Source organism: Halictus rubicundus, chromosome 2, assembly GCF_050948215.1.
Source record: "Halictus rubicundus isolate RS-2024b chromosome 2, iyHalRubi1_principal, whole genome shotgun sequence".
NCBI lineage: Eukaryota > Metazoa > Arthropoda > Insecta > Hymenoptera > Halictidae > Halictus > Halictus rubicundus.
In genome coordinates, this window is record NC_135150.1 from 10,754,444 (window position 1) to 10,778,173 (window position 23,730).

At 40.0% G+C, this 23,730-nt stretch overlaps 1 protein-coding gene across 35 annotated transcripts in view; it reads left to right on the plus strand.

Moving 5' to 3' along the window:
• Positions 1-5,103: 5,103 nt before the first annotated feature.
• Mhc (myosin heavy chain) overlaps positions 5,104-23,730 on the plus strand; it is a 55,201-nt gene continuing 36,574 nt past the window's right edge. For 8 of the 35 annotated variants that reach the window (XM_076805222.1, XM_076805214.1, XM_076805207.1 and 5 more), the window contains exons 1-10: positions 5,105-5,137; positions 8,576-9,002; positions 11,630-11,773; positions 12,865-13,021; positions 13,633-13,859; positions 14,411-14,474; positions 14,845-14,943; positions 15,517-15,620; positions 20,850-20,987; positions 21,727-21,996. In XM_076805222.1, coding sequence (XP_076661337.1) covers positions 8,796-9,002; positions 11,630-11,773; positions 12,865-13,021; positions 13,633-13,859; positions 14,411-14,474; positions 14,845-14,943; positions 15,517-15,620; positions 20,850-20,987; positions 21,727-21,996 — 1,410 coding nt within the window. In that variant the 5' untranslated portion in view covers positions 5,105-5,137; positions 8,576-8,795. Of the gene's footprint in view, positions 5,138-8,575; positions 9,003-11,629; positions 11,774-12,864; positions 13,022-13,632; positions 13,860-14,410; positions 14,475-14,844; positions 14,944-15,516; positions 15,621-16,991; positions 17,096-18,682; positions 18,787-20,849; positions 20,988-21,726; positions 21,997-22,986; positions 23,158-23,730 lie in introns of all 35 variants that reach the window. The other 27 variants (XM_076805238.1, XM_076805228.1, XM_076805241.1 and 24 more) reach the window with 10 other exon arrangements.

Consider the following 23,730-nt stretch of genomic DNA (forward strand, 5'->3'; position numbering starts at 1 on the left):
AGATTTTACCGGTGTTTGAACAAAGCTTAGAAACATTTGTAAGAGTATAGTATGGTATTCTTCACTTTACGTCAACATAATACAAGAGTACTTCCTTAGAAAAATAAAGACATTCTGTAACCTTGACAGCAAGACAATAAAAATATATCCTGCATTCCAACGAATCTATAAATATTGAAGTATAAATGTTTCTTTCAACATTTCAATACGAAGTCAATAGTTTTGGCAATATCTCAATCGACGCGCATCATTGGACATCTTCATAAATTGGGTATTTTATTACTCTCGCAAATCATGCGAAAAGTTTCATGTTTAGTGACGGTGTGATATGCAGGTATCCATCAAAGAATTCATTTTGCTTCACTATCGTGTAAGATAATTATCACACAAATTTTGTATGCAGACTAACTTGGTGTTTCCATGGCATTTGAAAATTTTATCAAAAAATAATTCTTATAAATATTATTAAATATTCATTCTTACAAAAAATTACACGTATGTACAAGTTAAATATTTCTTATCTGATGAACAATGTTCTCAAAATTGTCTTTCACCCAGTGAGTGAATAAGACACCTACAAATTAATTACAATTTGATTATTGACAGACTAAATAACATTGAGTTGTACAATAATGTATACACACACATGTTCAATATTTGTTATGCGAAAAATTTTCTCTGAAAATATCTCTCACATTTTGAATGAATCAGACACCTGTAAATTAATTACATTTGATTTGAAACAGACTGAACAAACATTGAGTTAGTATATACAATAATGTGTACATACACAGTATTTGTGAAAAATTGTCTTCAAAAATGTCTCTCACGAGTCGAATGAATCAGACACTTCCAAATTAATTATCTTTAATTAGAAACGGACTTAACGTCGACTTTGTATGAATTGTCTGTTATTGCGTGACTGAGAATGGCTAGTATTTCATTCAGAATTATTTTCGGAGGAAAAGATAAACATGGAAGTTACTTAAGCTGGTAGTGAGTTGGTGACTGTGACACGTATTTGCTTACTCAGCTATCAAAGGTAAACGACTATCCTTTAGCTGATCGGTTTGGTCACTTGTGTTGCACGCAGGTGGAAATGTTTTCAATTATTATCTTCCAGTCACAACAAATACAGAAACGATGTTTTGCGAATGGGGCAAACGTCGAATAGCGTATCCGTCAGGTGTTTGTATTGGCGTCTTTCGACTTTGATGGGCCGATGAATCGACGGGATTTTTTATGTTTATTGATTTGGAGCGAGTTCGTCCTAGAAACTTCGCTCGTGTTTCTTACGACGAGCACAGATGCCACGAGGGACCGCGAGTGATTTCGGTGCCGCGATGTATTAATAGACAGGCAAAGACGGGTATTCCTGACTGTTCGTACGTTCCTACCTTCGATTGCTGCCGATCACAGTTACTGAAAATTTCATTAAAATCATTAGAACTGAGTGGAATCGCCCGTCGGTTACTCGACCACCACACTTAACACGGTTAAGTGGGTCACGGAGTCATTACTCGGTTACGAATCTCGTCCAGTGACAAGAAATTGAGACATTTGTTCCGCCACCATTATGAAATTCATAATTTTCTTTTTGTATATGTCTTTTACGTCGTGTCGACCTACTGGTCATATAGCTATAGCTTGGTTATTTATTTATATTTCTTTGTGAAGTTTAGCTTCCTTCAGAAATTTAACTTTATCAAGGAGATATACTTTTCGTCGTTCGTACAAACGAGACCATCGTGGAGCTCGCCATTTTATTGAAAAGTTTTTCCAGCACAGTCGACGTTAACCCATTATACACTATTGAGATATTAAAAACACCCTTCTCACTGAACTGAACGACAAGTCAATATCTTAAATACTGGGAGAGAAAAGAAACTTTAGCAATTTGATGCGCGAGCTCGATGTCGCCAATATGGCGGCGTACGTCTTCAAATGGTCAAATACTTCGATAAAGGAGAAACACGCGTAAACCGATGAAAAAAATATATGTACGTAAGTGTCGAGCTTTTTCCAAGAATTTATGAACAAAATGATGTGGAAATTATTTGGAAAAGTGCAATAAATCTAGTGGCGACCGTGACTGTAGTTTTTAAGAAAAGCTCCTGACAGATCAGTTTCATTTGTTGTATCCGGAAGCGAGTTCTCGACCGAAATTACGAAATCATAAATATTTAGCTGTGAAAAAAAAAACGATGGCGGGTTGGAGTATGCGATTTTCGAAGCCAAATGGATGTTTATGAAAAGCAGCACGGCAATTATATTTCTACGCGGAAGCACAACTTAAAACAGATGCCAAATCCGTGAAATATAAGTTTCCTATTCGCGATTATGCAGCCGACGAAATAGCTAAATAATAATATATGCGTGTACACCTCTGAAGGTTATTTTTCCCGTATCGAACGTTCCGAAATTACATCGCGTAATTATAGAAGCACTTCGTTTAAAAGTCTGCAGAGCGTTTTTGTAATGAATCTTGGCCCATCAGCACAGAACTGTTTCGATCGAGAATGTACTGCAATAGTGACAGTTTGTTGGACACGTACTCTTGGAAACATGCGATATGGAAAATAGAAAACAAGAACATTTCATTATAGTTGCACGAATTGTTCGATTAACGATTATGATAGGTATCGTTAAAAAATGTATACGTTTATAATATCATTATAAATTTATTTTGTTTTAGAATGCTGATTCAGTTTCGTTTCCAGAAACCCTTTCTTCAGGGATTATTTGATAACTGTATATAGAAATCGCTAGTGTATACAGTTAGTATAATTGTTATTGTTATCGTATTTCATAGAGAGACACGCAGAGACTTATCTCACAACAGATTCGCCGCTTTCCATGTCTGGCTATTCACGTACTGTTACTACTGCGTACACAAAAATCTGTCATCAATGAGACACTTACTTTTAAGATATACGTCAATATTGATTTAATTTATCTAATAGCTAAATTCAAATTTATTAGGAATTCCTTTTGCACACATTAGTTCATAAAAGCTTCGACGTTTAAAGCTTTCTGTCACTGACATTGTTGCTTGTAGCATTTACGGTTGTATTTACGACATTGTTGTAGAACGTGAAATAACGAACCTTGTATTTCTCCCTAAATGATTGGAAAGCTTTTATAAATGACATGAACAAGGATAAACGTAATTATATTTAGAAAACAATAATATATTCTGTATGAATGGTCGGTTGCTTTTTATAAAATGTTGTAAATATTTCGTAAGTAACCGAAATTGAATAAATTAGCACGTAGCAAATTTAGTTGTTACACGTAAGCACGAATTAATTGAATTCACAGTTTGAGATAATCAATTTTAAGTATAATGTGTTGTAGACTCTGGACATTATTCATTTCTGACAAAAATGAGTAGACGCAGTTTAAAACAGTGTAAAGATTAAAAGAATCGAACAGTATTAACATATTATTTTCCCTGCATTAAAATTATTAGCGAAAACTATAAACTTATATTCAGCTCCTGTGTTTTGCGATTGATGCACAAACTTTTTGCACACAAATCCGAAGTTCAATAATGTATATTTTAAACTGCTTTCATTGTATTTTTAACATTTGTTTTTATTCTATGAAAATCTTACATTCGCACAAATTTGTATGCCCATAGACAATTGTCCAAAAACTAACGTTTTGAACGTAATCGATTTTCACTTTCACAAAACTCTTGAACGATATCAACAAAAAATTTTGCTTGAACAAAACCAGTTCAGTGATCAGTCTCTCATACACGTTCTCCTGTATAATTAATATCTGATTACACAGACTAAAAATGCAATATTCCATAAACATGACCATGCTTTTAAAATTATACCGTAATGAACAACTTTAAAATTCCATAACACAACCATGAACGAAACCATCCAGTGCATTATACAAAGTCCTTATTTGGACTTCTCAAGTATTACCCGTATGCTTTCGCATTAATAATAGAGGCTACGGCGTGCTACGTATGTGGTGGTCAGGCGAAAACATAGGCGTTCGCCTATTCATACAACGACTATTGTACACCCTGTCCTACATATCTACGTTATACGTTTTCTCTTTCCCTTCTGTAGCCAACACAATTGAATCTACAATTTTTATCTGCATCATCTAACAATATCCATTGACATTTGAAACTGTCTTCAGCTTAGACCAAAAGCCCTAAAACAGAATACAATAAAACAAACGATTCTCTTTGTCCAACAAAAATGTTAGCTGTTCCTGTCCTCTGTTTTGTAATGTTCGATAAAATCATTTAAATAAATCATTTATATAAATACATAATAAATTGGAAAGAAATCGCGTAAAATCCGTCGTCCCTGACGAAGCGTCTGGAAGAGGAGCCTAATCGAGCGTAATCAAGAGCGAATCGAGAAGAGCTGAATGGAGAATGCTAGCCGTAAAGAAATTCGGAAAAGACTGTCTAAAAATTTGACGTGCAGGCTCAAAGACACGGGGTCTGACTCGGTATATAGCGAAACGTCCTTGAGGTATACTTGAACGCATGGAATGTCAGAATATTAGATAAAATTCGAGGTTCTGCTCGATTCTTTTAGCATCCCAGCCAAGAAGGAAGTCGGGGTAATTTGCTCATCGAAGATGCTTGCAGCTGGTATCATCAAGCACGTGCGTCTTCCACGTGGACTGCTGATCTTGGAGCGGATCAAAAGCTCCCTGTTCGAACGCGTGACTGCTCGGGTTCTACCATAGGGGGTTTCCCGTTGCACCCGACGGATCGTTCTCGAGGGGGTGTGCGTGAGAACCTTTCTCGGAGGATCCAGGATCGTGGCAAAGGATCCGAAGGGGACATATCGGAAGACAGGAGAAAAACGGATGTGCCAGAAAGCTCTCGCCTGTCGAAAGTAGCTCCCTATCTCGCTCGCGCGTCTATTTTCATCTCACTCGGCTAAGCGAGGCGGTTGTAGCTTTCCGTGACCACCCCTTGTCACACTTTTGGTATCATCTCCACCTAAAAAGGTAGATTGGCCCAAGAACTAACACGGTCCCGTATTGGCCCATGTCGCCGGCCAATCGTCGAGCTCGTTATATTCGAGGATCACGTTGCACGCGCTTATATTGGGAGCCCCCGCTCGTTTCCCCGACAGAACGGCTCTCTAACGTAAGTGCAGCACGTCGGTGTTTCGTCCGATTGTTACCTTTTTTTTTCTTTCTTTGATTACGTTGCAACATTTAATGGTCAGATACTTCGGATAGCGAACACGGAGCGAACAGAAAAATAGACGAAAAAAAAAAAACAGAAAAGAGCGAAAAGGGAGTATACGAAGGCGCGACGAGGAGATTGGACGCCCCAAAAGGTCGCGTAGACCAGGGAGAAAAAATTCGAGAAAGAGGTATTAGACGAGAGAAAAAAAAAGAGTAAAAGAATCGTGGTTGTGAGGAAGAACCTAGGGGATTTTGTTCGAGATTCGCTGATCCCGCAGCCTGTGCCTAGTGACACCTCTTCAGTCTTGCAAACCGACTCTCGATTGCAAAGGATTAGGTAAAAAACGGAAGTGATATTGTTCGCCGCCTGGTAATTAAGTCTTACCCCGTTGGTAGAGGGAAGGAGCCTCTTGTGGATACACTGTGATTTCTCGAGCTTATGCCTCGGACTGTGACTGACATATCGGTTTCGAGGTGGTGTAGTCCTTATTCTATCGCTAAGGAACCGACACCGTCGCGCGAGAAAACCGGGAGAATTTGGTGCGCGACCCCCCGCTCTTAGTGAACCGGGAAGAACAGTGATTTTTTTTTGACTTTATTCTACCGAAAATCTTCTCACGCATCCCCCCCCCCTCCCACAACCCATGCTCCCCCGTCACAACCACCTCAACCCGAATACGTCCGTGGACATATATAAAACCCAGTGGAATTCTTCGAGCGTGAGTTTGATTGACCGGGGTGACGTCATTGGTGTTGAATATCAGAAAAATCAGTGCAACTATAAGGTGTTACCAGATACCAGGATTCCCGATTTCGATTTTTGAGTCTCCCGTCCGTTCTGAATCACCCGCAGTGCCGTAGAAATTTCGAATTTCTCAACAGACTTCGAGAAATCTTCACGCGCGTTCTCCATTTTCGTATCATGCCGGAGGAGTTTTGCAGTAGCTTGATCCAGCGTTGCTTTCGTAGTCTCTTCGGTGAATGTCTCGAGTATTTCCGGGTTGCTTCGACGCTTCAAAAGATTCCCTGGATCCGAAGTGTTTGAGAAGTTTCGAGCCGCGCGCGGAGAACGTCAAAGTGCGGTGGTCGCCATTTTGTTTCGACCCGAGCGGTTCCGGAAGTACGTTGCTTTTCTTGGATCTGTTAGAATCCCGGTGTCTTGTTTCAACGATTGATCCACTATTTCCCATCGCCATGTTTAGACTGCCCGTGTGCAGCCTCTTCTGTGTCTTTTTCTGACAATTAGTATGTTCTATTTAGTTGAATCGTGTCTTTTTATTTTATTTCGCGCCGGACCTACTGCCTGATCATCGTTAGACCTTTTAATATTTTTTTATTTAATCCGATTTGATCCCTGACGCACATTTACGAGCACTTATGCTTGTTTCGGTTCGCTTCGTAGTCTCGTCGTTGTGAGTATTTAGATTTTGAATATGGAGGAGTTTTGACAAATAGATGAAAATAAATTTGTAGTACGTGTCGATATTCGTAAGTTTAAATTGATCTGATAGATGAATGGTAATACAGTCTCCCTCTTCGCTCTTTTTAAGGTTCGAACGTTCAGTCGACGAGTTGTTTTAATGCGCATCGTAATCGGTTACACGAGTGTGTTTTATAATAGGGACGTTACACATATATTGATTGCGCATTATACTCTAACGTGAAGTCACACTCTGTGCGTTCAAGATGCCTTCGATTAGAACATGATTAAGAACACAGGAAGAATTATTTCAATCAGTGCACTTCGGATATTCAGTTTACAGAGGAATTATAAAATGGAATAGAAAGATGAATTACTTATAAAATAATAGCTGCGTTATTTTGATTATTTGATACGACAGAGTTACTGTAGTCTACATTAAGCAAAGTTATTCCGTGTTTTTTTTTTTTTGCAGTAATTAGTAGCTTGTTTATAATCGAAAAGATCCACGGTTGCAAATTTTAAATATTTCGAAAAGTTTAAATTGCACGAAATCATTTCGGTTCCGTCACAATGAGAACGATTCATACGAAATTATTCTCAGACTTCTAGTTCGTTTCCGTATGTGATTTATTTTACAATTAAACTTTTTCCAAGTATGTCACACAAGAACGAAACAAAATAATCAAACTAGAGAAACTTACTTAAGAATAGATGAAGTTGCACACTTTTTAGTGCTTTTGCAACTACAAAATAATTTACAATCTGTGTCGATAATAGTATTGGGTAGAGCAAGATCTCTTTAAGTTTTATTGAACAAAAAATGTACAAACGGTAAAAATAGTAGGATTCTTCAACTAAGTGAAAAATTAGTTAGGTGGTATTGGTTTTACACATTTGTTAATCATATTTTGAGTGTTCGGTGGGGCGCAATACATCCACCAGATTGAAAAATGCTGATTTCTTTATTTTTCCTTTATGTCAATGCTTGAAATTACCAATAACGTTCAGTAATATTGCAGTTCCTCGTAGACTTCGTCATTTCAGCGCATATTTGTATCAATTAATTTATAGTTACACAAGAAAGTAGAAATCTATAACAATTTTACTCTTTTCCAAGACGAGTACAAGGATAAATTGAAAGTACTCGGTTACCAGGCTATTGACATAAGGGTTCAATTAAAGGCGAAAGAAATCAATCTATACATTTTCAACCCTTTGCACTTCTAAAGCATGGTTCGGCATTTGTAAATTGCCAGCTTAAATATTCATTACATTTTATAACATTGATTTTCTTTTTCCATAGATAAGCAGTATACGTGCATTCAACTATATCGAACACAATTCGTGAAAAAAACTTTTTCATATTATTACCGATCAAGAAACTGTTTTTTTGAAGTACACATATCAAATAAAAAATTCTCTTTCCTTACATAAGCAACGTACATGTATTCAACCATATCCAATTTATAAAATTAATCGTTGAAAATTAGTATCAATGCTTATACACCTAATCCAGACCAATGCAGAAATTGTCTTTGGAAGTACATGTTTCAAAGAAAAAATTCCCTTCCCTTGGGTAAAGAATATACATGTATTCAACCATATCCGATTCAATTAGTGAGAAAAATTATGTAAAATTAGTAGCAATGGAGAAACTGTTTTTCGAAGTAAATTTCAAACAAAAGAATTCTTTTTACATAGATAAGACGGTAGTGCCTTTCGAGGTACATTTCAACTGAAAAATTCATTTTACAAACATTGGGAAGAAAATGGAGAAAACACTAGGAGGTGCAAGGGGGCCGAGCTCGAGCTTCTTCGGTCGTATAAAAAGCTATATACCGAAGGAGCGCTATTTTCAAATCTGTTGGACGAATCGCGCCCGTCGGTGGGGTCGGGTGGGAGTATCGAAACGGTGCCGCGGTTCACAATCCGAGAGCTAATGCCAACAACACTGATCATTTTGTTGTACAGGGCCGCTCAGAACGTGCCGCCAGAAGTAGTCCGTCCGCCGCCGAATTCTCCGAAGAACGAGAAGAAGAGCGAGGAGACGAAGCCACAAAGAAATCCTTCCCACCCTTCGACACGTGGGAAAACGACGACGTAGAAGGCGCGCAGACCTTCCTAGGAAAATAAAAGGGGCTATTACGCTGGTAATTGACTTGAACCAGGTGAAAAAACCGAAGAGTCAAGTATGCCGAAACCAGTGAAGCAAGAGGGGGACGATCCAGATCCAACCCCATACCTCTTCGTCTCTCTCGAGCAGAAGAGAATCGATCAGACGAAACCGTACGATGCGAAAAAAGCGTGCTGGGTACCCGACGAGAAGGAAGGATATGTTCTTGGTGAGATCAAGGCCACCAAGGGTGATGTTGTCAGCGTCGGATTGCCTGGCGGCGAGGTAATCGTTTAATCTTTTTCCACTTTTATCAATCATTTTGTTCGCGTGTTCAGTCTTCGACTTCTCGAAATTGCCGCGTCTATCCGTTCGCGCGCTCTTCGACGATAAAAGAGACAACCCGGCTCTAAATAGGTCCCTTCTGGACCGGTATAAATAATTTTGGCTCGGTACAGCCTTTCGGTTTTTCAATCGAATTCGTTTTCGTTCTTTTTATATCCCCTTTGTAAATCGAGAAGCCCGTGCGGCCCGCGCACGATGGAAATATTCGGCAACGGGTGCAACCACCTTAATTGTCATGCAGAGAGATAAGACACAGCGAGCGTGTTCGCTTCCTTTTCTAAGAAAAGACTAATGGCGGCTTCCTGTGTATAAAAAGGAAAGCAGAAATACCGGAGCTTCGTCGTTTCGAACTGATCTATTTTTAGAAAGGGGTAAACCGTTCGGCAGTTCCTCAGCGTATGCTGTCATCTAACGCGCTACCGTTCGATTGGCTCCGTTCCCTTTTTTTTTTACGGTGCAAAAATAAGCACCGGTAGCGAAACTCTCCGTTATACGCGTTTCAATCTGTTTCGCTCGCTAACAGAAAAATCATTTTCAGCCGACGAAAACGCGTCGAAAGAGCTTTTTTCAAGCAACTCTAAAAATTCTCCGAACCTTGTCGCTCTATTTCGATTAATTCGCAGGAGTATCGTTAGCAAACTGGACATCAAAATTCAGCATTCAATGTAACTAACACTCTGCCGTTCGATCGACTTTGTTCCCGTTTTTTTTTTTTTTGATGATATAAAATAAACGACGATATAAGATTTGCTTCGCCCGTTAAATTAAAAATAATTTTTCGACGGAAACGGGTCGGAAGACTTTTTAAAGTAATTTATATATTTCGGTTGAGATTCAGAAAAACGTTCGATTGTTGGTCAATCGCCTGAACATAAAAATCTGATGCCCAAGCTTCGGTTTGACGTAACGCTCGTTATTTTTACGCTCGAACGGTCTCCGGATTCTTTTCCGTTATTCTCGTCGGGAAAAGCGGACTCCGAGACGTAATCTCGAACGAAATTTCTACTGTTCCAAATGCTTTGTTACATAATGGTTCAGCAAACCCTGCCGGGTTTCCTTGTCATCCGGCGACCGTCGCTGAAATGCTATTGTTAGCATCGCCGTCCGCGCCGGTAATAATAAATTGAAACGCCACTTCTCGAAACATGGGTCAACATATTTTTAGAGCGCCGAAAGTGGGATGGAGGGAGACGCGTATGAAAGTGTATATTAAAAGAGACCGAGTCGAGATGCAGACGTTTCCACATTGATGACCTACAAGAATGATCTTTGTCCATCAACTTCACATTATCGAATCGATCGATCGTTTATCTCTCACCGGAATCAAAAACTCATTTTCAAATATGAAAACGAACGAGATTTACGAGTGTAATCCCGGTCTTAGAGCTCCAACTTCGATTTACTACATTCTATAATTACAGGAAAATAATCGTCTCTTTTACATCTTGTTTAGTACAGTTCTCTCTTCAGCTAGAATTTTTTTATCGAGATTTAATGAAATTTAACCCTTAAGCGGTACAGTGGTTTACTCGGATAACGAAGTATCACAACAGGATCTTCCTAAAATTTTGTAACGAATTTTCTCGTATACCTTTAAGCATAATATAACTTATAAATAATCCAAATGTTCTAAGGAAGTTAAAGAATAGTACAGTAGAGAAAGTTACAATGCCCAAAAACTTCGTTAGGGTCATGAGAGACCCCAGTGTACCAGTTAAGGGTTAACTGAAAGAGTGAACGCGATTTTATCGGACTAATAGAATATTTCATTAAAATAGTAGAATTAACCAGAAAGAATTCGCGTCATGTTCGGTGGAGCACTATGGAGCAATAGAACGATAATGACCGATCCTATTTCAAAGAATTTTTCTAAGTAAAGTAGTCATGTTCCAAGTACAGCGAAGTCTCGATCTAAGCCCAATCCTTAGACCGCGCCGAACGTAGAAAAAGACAGCGCGAATAAACACGGACGCACTGCATACCGTCAATTGAACCACTAAATACAGTTCAAATTATATCGTGTTTAGTGTCATTTTAATCCGAAAAATACCACGAATAAGTTGCCGAAAGGCCCATAAAAAAGTAATGAAAAATAAAGAAGTTTCGTAATTGGATTAGTAGTGGTTCACACCGGTATAGCCGACCGCTTCTTGGCCCCTCGCGGGGTCAGTGGAGGGGATAGACGAACTGACTACGATAGTGTAGCTCCGTTCGGCTTAGATCAAGACATTACTGTGGTTCGGATCGAGAACTCCACGGTTCTCCACGTATTCTTCGAGCATTGCCCTCGGAATTGGGTACACTAGTATCAAGCAATAAAGTGCAACGAGAGTCCGAGATATTGAAAAAGAATGCCCACGCAGACGAAACAGTTCCGCAAGGATCAGCTGTCGCAAGTAAATCCGCCAAAGTTCGAGAAGTCCGAGGACATGGCGGACCTGACGTTCCTGAATGAAGCGTCCGTGTTGCACAACTTGAAACAGCGTTACTACAGCAAACTAATCTACGTAAGTTCATTTTCGTACGTCGATCACTAACGTCTCTTTCTTTTCCCTGGGAAACCGTAGACCAAGGACTTCAAGAAGGACCAGTTGCAACAAGTAAATCCGCCAAAGTACGAAAAAGCCGAGGACATGTCGAATCTGACGTATCTCAACGATGCTTCGGTCCTTCACAATCTGAAGCAACGTTACTACGCCAAACTTATTTACGTAAGATCGATTCCCCCGATGAAGGATAGCTCTCTGTGTTGAGGATTCACGTTTCCCGAGCGAGTTTTGCTACCTCGACGAGAGCCACGCTCGCGAGAGACGAAAACGTTGGACAAAGCATGTTGGACGTTGCCGCCACGTTTCTCTTTCGAATTCTTTTCCTCTTTTGTTCCCCCACGCTGAAAGAGCAGCATTGTTCCAACGAAATTGCATGCGAAAGCGTCGAGGCATTGACCGAAGCTGCCTGGACGAGCCACGATATCTCCTTCCTTTCCAGATAACTCGAATGTGTCGTCACGTTACGCGGGGATCATCAGTCGATTCTCCAGCTGCATGAAACTTTTCATTTTTCAGGAATGTCGGCTCAAAACACCCAGACGTGTCACGACATCGTTTTATTTTACCTCTGTTCGCCACAAGTCCGCAATTTGTGATCAGTGGTTCAGAGCTTTCGCAGAGTTCACTCCTCACCGAGGAGCTCGAGAAAAACTTTGCACCCTGGTGACCAGACTGCCGATTTTTACGCAAACTAAAAATTGTTCAAGCCAATTCTGAGAAACAGAAGATCAACGAAAATGCATTTTGACTTTCGGTCATTTGAATGAATCGAGAACCGTGTAACTAGATTCTTTGAATATCTTGAAACGCGTAAAATCTGCAGTCTGCTGACGACGTTTTTATCGCAGAAGCGATTAACAAGCGGTCGCCATCTGCACAGGGAAAGTTCTCTCTTAAGACAAGAGTTTCTTTCCCGCGAAAGATCGTTTGCATTTAGTTTTAGATATTGTTATTCTAATTACCTGTTTCCCGATGTCGTAATTGTTACCGCTGGTTTCGCCATTTTGTCGATTTCTGATTTATCGATTTCCCAGTATGTAACACGCGTTACGCAACACAAGAAGAAAGAGAGATGTATCACGATGTAAAAATTGTTCGAAAGATTATCGATCTACGGAGAGTGTACCTTTCTCTTGAGATCGTTATGCGAAAAACGACAGATCAGAAATTGAACGTATTATTGACCACCTGTGTTTTCGCGAACAATGCTGATGCGAAGCTCTCTTTTGTAAAATGACTGCTCTCTTTTACAGACTTACTCCGGCCTGTTCTGCGTAGCTATTAATCCCTACAAAAGATTCCCCGTGTACACCTCGAGGTGCGCAAAATTATATCGAGGCAAAAGACGTAATGAAGTGCCACCTCACATTTTCGCCATCTCTGACGGAGCCTACGTAAACATGTTGACCAGTACGTATGCCATCAACAAGTCCGTGCTTGCAGATATCGAGCTCCTAAAAATTCCGAGAAACCTATTTTTTTTTCTCTTAAGATTTTAAAGTTGCATCAATTTACAATCGTTAACCCCTTGCCATATGATTTTCTTTGCGGCTACAACGAGTAGAATGTAGGGTAAGGGACCCAATTACTGTAGGTGTACCAATCACTGTGCTCTATATTAATTATATTTTAAAGTATAATGAATATTAAAAAAGAAACTGTAATATTCTTTTCTTAATATTCATTATGCTTTAAAAATAGATATAATTGATACAGGCACAGTAAGTGGCACCCCCACAGTAATTGGGTCCCTTACCCAATTTATCTTCAATAAGTCCTTAGAAGAAAAAGAAAATTATTGAAAAGAATAACAACGTTCATGTTTAGTAGATTTTTGTTAGACCAGCGAGGGGTTAGACGAAATATAAATATTTCTTTGAAAAAGCTGTCAGAGAAAAACGTGCACGATAATGTGTTCGACGTAAAATGGTGAAAATTCGTTTGCGAAACATCGGTCTCTGTGAGCAAAAAGCTGTATCAGAAGGTTCGCCGAAGCTCAATTCGCCCGTATCTGTTCACAGACAGCGAAAATCAGTCTATGTTGATTACCGGTGAGTCTGGAGCCGGAAAGACTGAGAACACGAAGAAGGTAATTGCGTACTTCGCTACCGTCGGTGCCTCGACCAAGAAAGTTGACGAATCTCAGCAGAAGAAAGGATCCCTGGAAGACCAGGTCGTACAGACCAATCCCGTACTGGAAGCGTTCGGTAATGCCAAGACCGTCCGTAACGACAACTCTTCCCGTTTCGTAAGTTTCCTCTTTATCCATTTGTTTGGTGAAGTTTTTTTTTTTTAAATAATCTGCCACTACATAGTCTCCGAAACCTACAGTTAATCGAATGCATTATCAGACTTTGAAACTTCGTACATTTATAGCGTACAACAGCTTTTGAAAAATCGCAAAGTAGAATTCAGTGCAATTTTGTTTCATCTTCGATGTATAGTTCTACGCTAGGTTTGCATTAAAAATTTTTATTTTACATTACTTCATAAAAATAACAAATGTATGGCTATCCAAATTTTTGGCCACTTTTTGTCCAATAATATATAGCCAAAGAGATAAATTTGTTAAATAATCGTAAACTTAAAATATTAGATATAGTATAGTGGCGTTACCGTTCGAACTGATGCTTTCCACGGAAGCCACTATAGTGGCGTACAGTGCCTAAAAGAACTGAATTCATGTTTCGATAGCTCTTGTATCCCTGTAGAGATCAATGCTGAAAATGAAATCGTCTATGTACCGCTAAACTTTATGCTAACTTCAAAAATGAAAATTCTGTTTCTCTTGGCGAATAGGGTAAATTCATCCGTATCCACTTCGGTCCTTCTGGAAAACTGGCCGGTGCTGATATCGAGACCTGTAAGTTTCAACTTGAAGAGATCATTTTACACTGTATCTCCCGAACGTGCATACGTTGTCACGAGCGCATAATTCACATAACACACGTGTTTCGCTTTACTTATACAAATTTAGACGCAATTAGAAAGAAGCGTAGTTGGCATCGGTCCCATTCGGGGATCGATATTTTTACGATTCAATCGTCGTGTGTACGTTTCGATCAGCTTCGCACGTTACTTGCATCACCCAAGAAGCAATTGCGTCACGACTTATTTTCACATCGACGCGTGTGTCGTTCTCGAAATGCGCGAAATCGAACAACACCGGAAGAATGGAGACCTCGCGCCTGCAATCGAGTTACTGAAATCGAAATTTCATCTGTTACACGCAGATCTGCTCGAGAAAGCCCGTGTCATCTCCCAACAGGCTTTGGAACGTTCGTACCACATCTTCTACCAAATGATGTCCGGATCCGTGAAGGGATTAAAGGGTAAGGCCGTTTGAACGTATCATTAGCAAGTACTGAACAATAGAAACTCAGATCTAATGATGAAAAGCATTTATCCAAGCAGCGCCGTGCCTTTAGAGTCGGCAAGTATTTAGGGGAGGAGAATCATGAGGTCGTCGACAAGTAATCTCTTTCACTGTTCCCCGGACCGGTTAGAATCTGTTTGGCAGGATACTGCTAGCTTAGATATAGTCTGCCTAGCTAAAAGCGATATCTTGGCATTGCAATTCTTGGATTTCGTTCTATCAGAAGTTACAAAATTGATGTTGTAAAAATGGTTGAATTATCAAAGCCACAAAATGAACAGGCAAGTCTAAGCTAGCAACGTGTCTGCGACATTAGCGATACCCTCCTAGTTATCCTGTAAATACGAGACCTACGTATAGGAGCAAAGTGTGATAGAGACTGCAGTGGAACCTTTTTAATTCCCCCATGACGGACGTGTTACCGTTTGATCACGTCCGACCCGTTTCGATGAACGGGTCGATGATTGTGTGGACCCTCTTCACCCAGTTCTGTCAGACTTCTTACCATTCTGATCTTCGTTCGATATAGACATGTGCTGCCTGACGGACAACGTCCACGATTACTACTTCATTTCTCAGGGCAAGACCACAATCCCAAATGTCGATGACGGCGAGGAGTGTATTCTGACCGACGTAAGAACCTGACGATCATGCCAGGGCTACGCATCACTCCCCAATCTCACATTCTCTCTCTCTCTCTTTCTTTCTCTCTCTTTCTTTATCTATCTCTTTGTCGTCTTTCAGTTTTCTCCCCCCCCCCCAACACCCTTTTTGCTGTACTCACGATTATCATATCCCTTTGTGGCTTCTTTGGTTGTTCTTTAAGTCTTTTGTGTCCCCAACACACCCTTTACTTTTGAGTTTGGTTGTTCAGTTTTACACAGAAGTAAAGTTAGACGACACGTTTGGTTTTGATGTGCTGGTGAAAGAGAAGAGAACGCCAGGATATTTCGTTTATGTATTTTCGTTCTAATCCCTGTTCCCCCCGCCCTCGGGAAACCGTTTCCTTTATGTTGTTAGATATGTGTGTTGATGGCCCCCTTGCGAGTTCACCTACAAACTTGTGACAAGGTCCTTTTAAAGTACAGGACTTTCCCCAAATAATTAACCAAACCTTCTACAGATTAGCCCCTTAACCTGCAATATCGAGCGAGACTCGTGGCAAGAAATTCGTGTCAAAAATAAGAATCGCGAGCCGGACTCGCGGCGCTTCGATCGGACCAAACGTAAACAACACTTTGTTCACAGAGCAAAGGGGTTAACTGAGAGGAGTTTTGGTGAACGGTACGTGAGGAAACTGTGCCGTGTATTGTTCCCCACAAACGAGAACTATACTCTTAAATTGTCGTTCGTTCCTGTTATAGTCTTTGCGGAGTTTGAGATACCTGATCGGATGAAGTACTCAAACGTCGCAAATTACAACAGTTATCATTAGACTTCAGATTATATGAATTCGAAATTATTAAGAGAAGCAATTCTGTAACTTGTATTTCTTCTAATTGACGCAGAATGTATTGGCACAAAGACCTGCAGTCCAGTTATCATTGTCGATTATTCGCTAAAATTATTCGCTAACAGTATGAAAATTTGTACGAAAATATCCAAGAGCCTTTGATTTACAAGACTCACTGAAATTTGATACCGTTCAACTTGGCAAAATTTGTCCGGACAATTGACAATTTTTGAAAATGCTTACCAGAACAATTAGATTATAGAAATCGTATAAAAATTAATTGCAACAGGAAAATGACGATTTAAGGGGAATAGAGTTAAAAGAGTTTCGTAAAACAACTCCATCTGTGACCCTTAACCCCGACATCCCCGCTAAACGATTTCTCTGACGAGATCGTCGGCCGAAAGAGCCCCCCCCCCCCTCCCCCAGGACAAGCCAAAGCTTGTTCGCAAGTTTCCAAGGGAAAGCCACCGGAAAACATGGCACTCTGACACTTTGTAGTTAACGCCCGCATGTTTTTCTTTTTTGTTTCCTTTTTTGGTCACCCGTAGAGATGTTGCTGCTGTCCAACAACATCCATGACTACTACTTTGTGTCGCAAGGCAAGACGACAATCGCTGGCCTCGACGACGGCGAAGAACTGTTGATTACCGATGTAAGTGCTTCCCCCTGACCGGCAAAGCACTATACTACGCGACGTTCGAGGTCGAACGGTTCATTGTAACGTAACAGACGAAGTATAAACGACAGAATTTTCCTCATCGAGAAAAAAAAAGATTCGAGAATTTTCAATCGTTGGCAAGTTAGTGAAGGAATGATTCCGTCTAGAGGACAGCAATTCTGTCTTTTATCACTGTTCAATCCCATGGTTTTAAGAAAGACGAGATGCTCTTTAAGACGAGCTGTGTTTCTTCTGTCTATAATTCCAGCGAGACATCTCCTCTCCATCAATCTTTTCATCTGTTATGTGCAGTATCGTTTTTGTGTCGAGATTTTCTGCTATTTGCCGTATCTTTCTCTCTTTCTCTCTCTCTCTCTCTCTCTCTCTCTCTCTCTCTTTCTCTCTGTCACTTTCTCTATCTCTATCTCTCCTTCTCTATTGTATATCTGTTTACTTCAGCTCTTCGGTGTGCCACTTTTTGATTAAAATGTAACCAACTTATACTCTTGTTAACAGCACACGGACAAACATCTATACGGACACGCATACAACATACACACACTATACCCACTTTCGACAAGCGTTACGACTACAGAACTCGTCGTCTCTGCTTCTCATTCTACGATCTATCTTCTATTTCTCTCTTCCTTGGTTTTTCTCCCTCTCTATCGCTCTTCTTCTTTCAGCGTTTACCTGTCGCAAATAATCTGTGCATTTGTTGTTCTTCTTTTCTCTTTTATGTGCATCACGTTGCAATCACTCGCGCGACTCCTCGTCGTCCGAGGATGTTCGGAGGATTGTGCGATTCAGTTGACTGTTTGCGCGGGTCAAAGAAAATGGGGTGCAGGATCCGAGAGTGATTGCAAAGTGATACGCTTGAATATATAGTCGCTCGTAAAGCAGGCAGCTTATACCGAGCAAAATAATGCAGAATTAACCCTACTGAGCAACCGGATCGGGGACTATTGGTACATTAGCCAGGGTAAGACCAGAATTCCTGGAGTCAACGACGGAGAAGACATGGAGGAGACGGACGTAAGTCCAATCCCAGGGTGCGGTCGGAAACCTCGGCGGACTTTCGACCGTCGTCTTTCGCAGAGATCCGCGAACACCTCCGGACACATTCAGACCGGTTCCGGAGCATTATGGGGGTGGTCGAAAGATCGAGCCGAGGTTTTCGCAACCCCCTCGCGCCCCGCCTGCGAAAGCTTCCGCAATCGGGATGCGGGGGGATTGGGGGATGAAACGTTTCGACATTCGCAAACACGACCATTTGACTCGAGGAAAAATGCAAAGCCCCCAGGGTACCCGCTCCCCGATCAGCTCCGACCTAACGTTATCTTTTCTTTTTTTTTTTTTTGTTCTTTTTGATCTCTGCGCCAGCCGCTCGCCAGCAGCTCGATAATATTAACATAGCATTCGAATGATCGTGGGTCACCGACAGAGTATTTCTAGGGATTTTAGAGAACCGCACCAGAAACATCGGGGACAATTTGTTAGGCACAACGAACACCGACATCATCTCTCGACACGTCTGTCTCACATGAACTGTAATCTGTATTTCTTCGAAATGCTTCACAGACATGTGTTTCTTATCCAACAACATATACGACTATTACAACGTCTCGCAAGGAAAGATCACGATCCCCAACGTTGACGACGGCGAGGAATGTTTGCTGACGGACGTAAGTCCTTGAGAAATCGATTCGTAGACACCCATCTACCCCCCCACCTCCCAAACACTGTATTCTCATACTCACCCCTTACCTCTCTTTCTCTCTTTCTTGTGTACTTTGTTCTATGAGTAGACGTCTATTTTGATATCCCCTAGAGACTCTAAAACGATCGACAGTGATCGAGGTTTTCTATGATTATACCCCTTGTAGAACTCGTAAATAGTAACGAACCTATTTCGATCCGATCGGTAAATTCGAAAATGAATACTATCGATCAAGTATACTTCAAAGATACTTTCATGGACATCACAACGACTTCCGGTTCTTTAATCCACTATTACTAAATTCTTGAAAACGATTTTGTAGGAATTATTACATTCTCGGAAAAATTTTGGCAAATGTGATTCTAGCATTAGAACAACTGTTTTGTATTACGTTGGCGCAATGCGAAGCATCCTAAATTTCATACAATACTCGATCACTACTTCGGAAAGAATATTCCTGGTCGGGAAGATTTCAAAACAGCATCGAGTGCAAAATTATGAACCAACACCATAATCTTTCGTTACTATTTGTCGATTGGAACTCCATGTACATAGACACCGAAACTCTGATTTTTTTTAACTGACGTTTCACTATTTTCCATAGTTACTATCCAGTTTTTAACCTGGAACTCTGTACAAACTATGATCGAAACCAATTGTCTGACACTTCGAGATATTTATTACTAGACTGCCATTAAAAGAGCCTTTACAACTTCAATAATTTTAGAATAAAATATAGATAGATTCAATCTTAAGTAGTAATTTCAGAAGAAGTTGGGGAATTGTGGAATTCATAATTGGGGAATTCTGAACTGTTGATCTTTAGTTTTAAAAAGGTCATTAGTAAACTACAAGTAAAGCGTTGAAATGGAATTTTGCACGAAGATCTGCAACTTGTCACTTTGGTCTCGACAATTGTCTTCTTTCCAGATCAAACTTCATTGCAAATATGTAATAATTGTAAAGAGGTGTCAGTCGATAGGTGAAAGTCCTCTAGAAGAGACATTAGAGTATTTTCTCTTGAAATGTTCGCACGGTAGTGGGTTGACCTTCCGATCCCGATAGATGTGAACAACATTGTACTCTAAAATGATTCGCTTGGAACGAAGGTGAAGCCTCGAGATGGAAATTCTCGACTGTCGGCTCGAACTTCGTCCTAAAGAAGCGGTTCATTTCCATCTGCAAACCTCGAAAAAAATACACACGTGAGATTGAGGTGGACGGTAGTTGGCGAACCCTGAAGAAAGCGGGGGTGCCTCTTCGGGAATTCTCGCCGAATGGTTGTAGACCGTTGTAAAAAAGAAAGTGAAAATTCCGTACGTCTGGCGAAGGAGGCCATTCGCATCAAAGGCGATTGAAACCAAGAGGAACGTCGTTCCTCCTTCGTCGTTTTTCTCGACCTATTGTTTTCTTTCTTTTTTATTGCCCCCTTTCTCGAATTACGTATCAGTTTTGTAGAACTTTCTATTTTTCACCTCGTTGATCTGAATACGAATTCGGTGAGACGTAGTTACGCTATACAAACGTTGCTTCCGCTTGTTTGGCTTTGTTTTCTGAGAACGCCGCAGCCTTCTCGCAGCTTTCGCAGCCAAGTGTATCGTCGGCTTTTCGAATGTAGCTTTACATTAGTATAAAAGGGAAACACTGTCCTCCGAGGTGTTGCTTAGCACGCATAAAACTTCTTTTAATTTTCATCGATCCTCAAGTAAAACCACCCAAAAAATCGAGCCCGCTTCTACGCTTCGGTTTCATTGCTGTTTGTGTCGTCTTTGTGTGCTTCCTCTGATAATCATCGAGTATTTTCATACATAATAATCGACGTGCGTACCAGAAGTGTCCCTCGTATGTTTCGAACAGTGGATCAGTGAACGCTTCGTTTCTGATGTTCGGTGAAATTGATTATTCGCGAGACGATGAGTTTTATGGAAACGAACCGTAAACTGCGTACACGTATCTCTTCCGCTTATCGATCACTTCTGTTACGAAAGATCGAAGAGCAATCACTGACCAGCCGTTTTATGATAATAGCAAGCCTTCGATGTGCTGGGCTTCACTCAAGAGGAGAAGGACAACATCTACAAAATCACCGCCTCTGTCATGCACATGGGTGGCATGAAGTTCAAGCAAAGGGGTCGTGAGGAACAGGCTGAGGCTGATGGCACAGAGGTATTTGACGTCTTCTAACTCCAACCAAAGCGCTCCAACTTCAAAATCCTCGATGAACTCTCCATTTTTTTTTTTGGTTTGAGGATCCAAAAACTTCAAAAAATTCCTTAGCACAGTTACCTTTATCTTCTTGAGACCCTCTCCTGATTTTTCTTATACAAAGATCCATTTTCAAGTATCTTTCTACTTCTTTAAAACTCTAGAAAGCTACAAAAGCTCTAAAAGTATTTATAAGTCGCAAAAGAAATTGAAATACAATATAGAAAATCAATTTTCAAGTATTTATCCGCTTTCTCTTTGAAACTTCAAAAAGCTACCATTTGAAATAATTTTTAACCAAAATCGCAAAAGAAATAGAAATGAAGTATAGAAATATAGAAAATATAGAAAATCAATTTTCAAGTATCTCTTTGCTTTTTACTTGAAATTCCAAAAAGTTACCGTTTGGACTTATTTTCTAGCCAAAATCACAAAAGAAATACGAAAAACGGTATAGATGCAATACAGAAAATCAATTTTTAATGCATTTTTCAGCCGAAATTACAAAAGAGAAAGTTGTAGCTTCTTGGAGTCTCAAAGAAAAAGCGAAGGAAGACTTGAAATTTGGTTTTTTATTTTGTACTTCGATGTCACTTTTATAGTCAAAATGACAGAAAAGGAATGGAAAGAAGTAGAAATATTGTAGAAATTCCTTCGGCAAATTTCTAAGCTTTGCATCTGATACGATCGATCACTGCAGGAAGGTGAACGAGTCGCCAAGTTGTTGGGTTGTGACTGTCAAGATCTGTACAAGAACTTGTTGAAACCGAGGATCAAGGTCGGTAACGAGTTCGTCACCCAAGGTCGTAACAAGGATCAAGTGGCGTACTCCGTCGGCGCCATGTCGAAGGCCATGTTCGACAGGCTGTTCAAATGGCTGGTCAAGAAGTGTAACGAGACCCTGGATACCCAACAGAAGAGACAGCACTTCATTGGTGTACTGGATATTGCCGGTTTTGAGATCTTCGACGTAAGTTTCACTCTAACACGATCGATCCACACACTCGGTTACACTCGATCATCGTTGGCGATTCATTTCACGAATTTCCTACCAACCGCCTTCATCTTTATCTGATAATAAGATGAATCGCAATTCGACTCTATTAGTTTACAATTTTTCGAGAATATTTTTCATTCACTGTTCAGAAGTGCGGAACGTGAAAGACGAGAGTCAATTTAATGACATAACTTTTTTGTTTTTAATCATTTTTCTTATGAAAAATGTATTAACTTATCGGCGGTATTTTTCTGAATAATATGAGACCGAACATGATACAATTCAGATTATATTTACTTGTTTAATTCACTATTCAGTAGAGCCTCCATTATCTGAACCAATGAATTCCTCATTATTTGTAATTATTTGTAATTCTTCTATATTATGTACTACTTTATTTGATTACATACTAGCACTGTAGCTAGATATATTCATTCTTTTATTCGAACACTCATGTTTTACTGATTAGTATGATTAATCGAGATTCTACTATATCGTGCATTAAACACGTAAATATAATCCAAGTTGTGTCCTGTTCGGTGTCGTTTCAATCAGAGAAATGTCACAAATATGTTGGCGAAAGTAAAAAAAAAAAATAACAAAACGCAAATCTCGATTTCTTGCTGCAAATGATTACTAAAACGAATGATCGCCAACGAGATTTAGAGATACAGAAATGATACAAACACGAATACGCGAAACAATTTCCATAATACTTTAAAGAAAGAAAAAAACACAACATAATATCAACATTTGATAGCTCATAAATCCTTCCCACATTAGGCGCGAGGGAACAATAATTTCTAAATTGTATTACACGGTTAAGGAAGATGATTGTTCACACTCTTTAGAATAATACACCGCGTAACGATTCATCGCGAAGGTAAAATTTGGTGAAAAATGTCTGCGCTCGTCGCGACGCTAAACTCGTCCGGACACTTTACACGTGATTTCGTTCTTCAGTATAACGGTTTCGAGCAACTTTGCATCAACTTTACCAACGAGAAACTGCAACAGTTCTTCAACCACCACATGTTTGTCCTCGAGCAAGAGGAGTATAAGAAAGAGGGTATCGTCTGGCAATTCATTGACTTCGGAATGGATCTCCTCGCGTGTATAGAATTGATCGAGAAGGTAGCCATGTGTAAAGCAACGTGACAAAAGATTATCCGATTTTGTTGTTTAGTTCCCTGGTCACGAAAGACTTGTCCCCCTGTCTTGTTTCTCGTTTACTCTCGTTTGAGAGATTAATCGCAACGAATGTTCCTTAATTGTTGTTCGATCTCATTAGGAGATCTCTCCTCAGTATCTATTTCCCAGTGACTATCATTCCAATTAGATTAGTTTAAATTTTCTACTCAAAGCGAGTCGTTGCTCGCTCGTAACGTAAGTTGGACGTATGTTTAGACGACCCCCGTTGAGTTTGTTCTTAGATGTTTTCAGAGTGTCTCAACGTGTTCTAGTTATGGGAACGGAGCTTGCAACCGTTTAGTATGAATGTATCTCCAAAACTGTATATAACTCTTTTCCCCCAAGGTTTCGTAGTAATAACGACCATTCCTCGGATTACGAATGCGTTCTTATCGCTCTTCATGGTATATAATGACCGTTTCTAATGTTCTAATGTTCAAATGTCCTTAGTACTCCAACCTGTTCTTTGGTGCCCAGTACTCTTACGTCCCACTTTTCTTGACCATACTTTTTCAA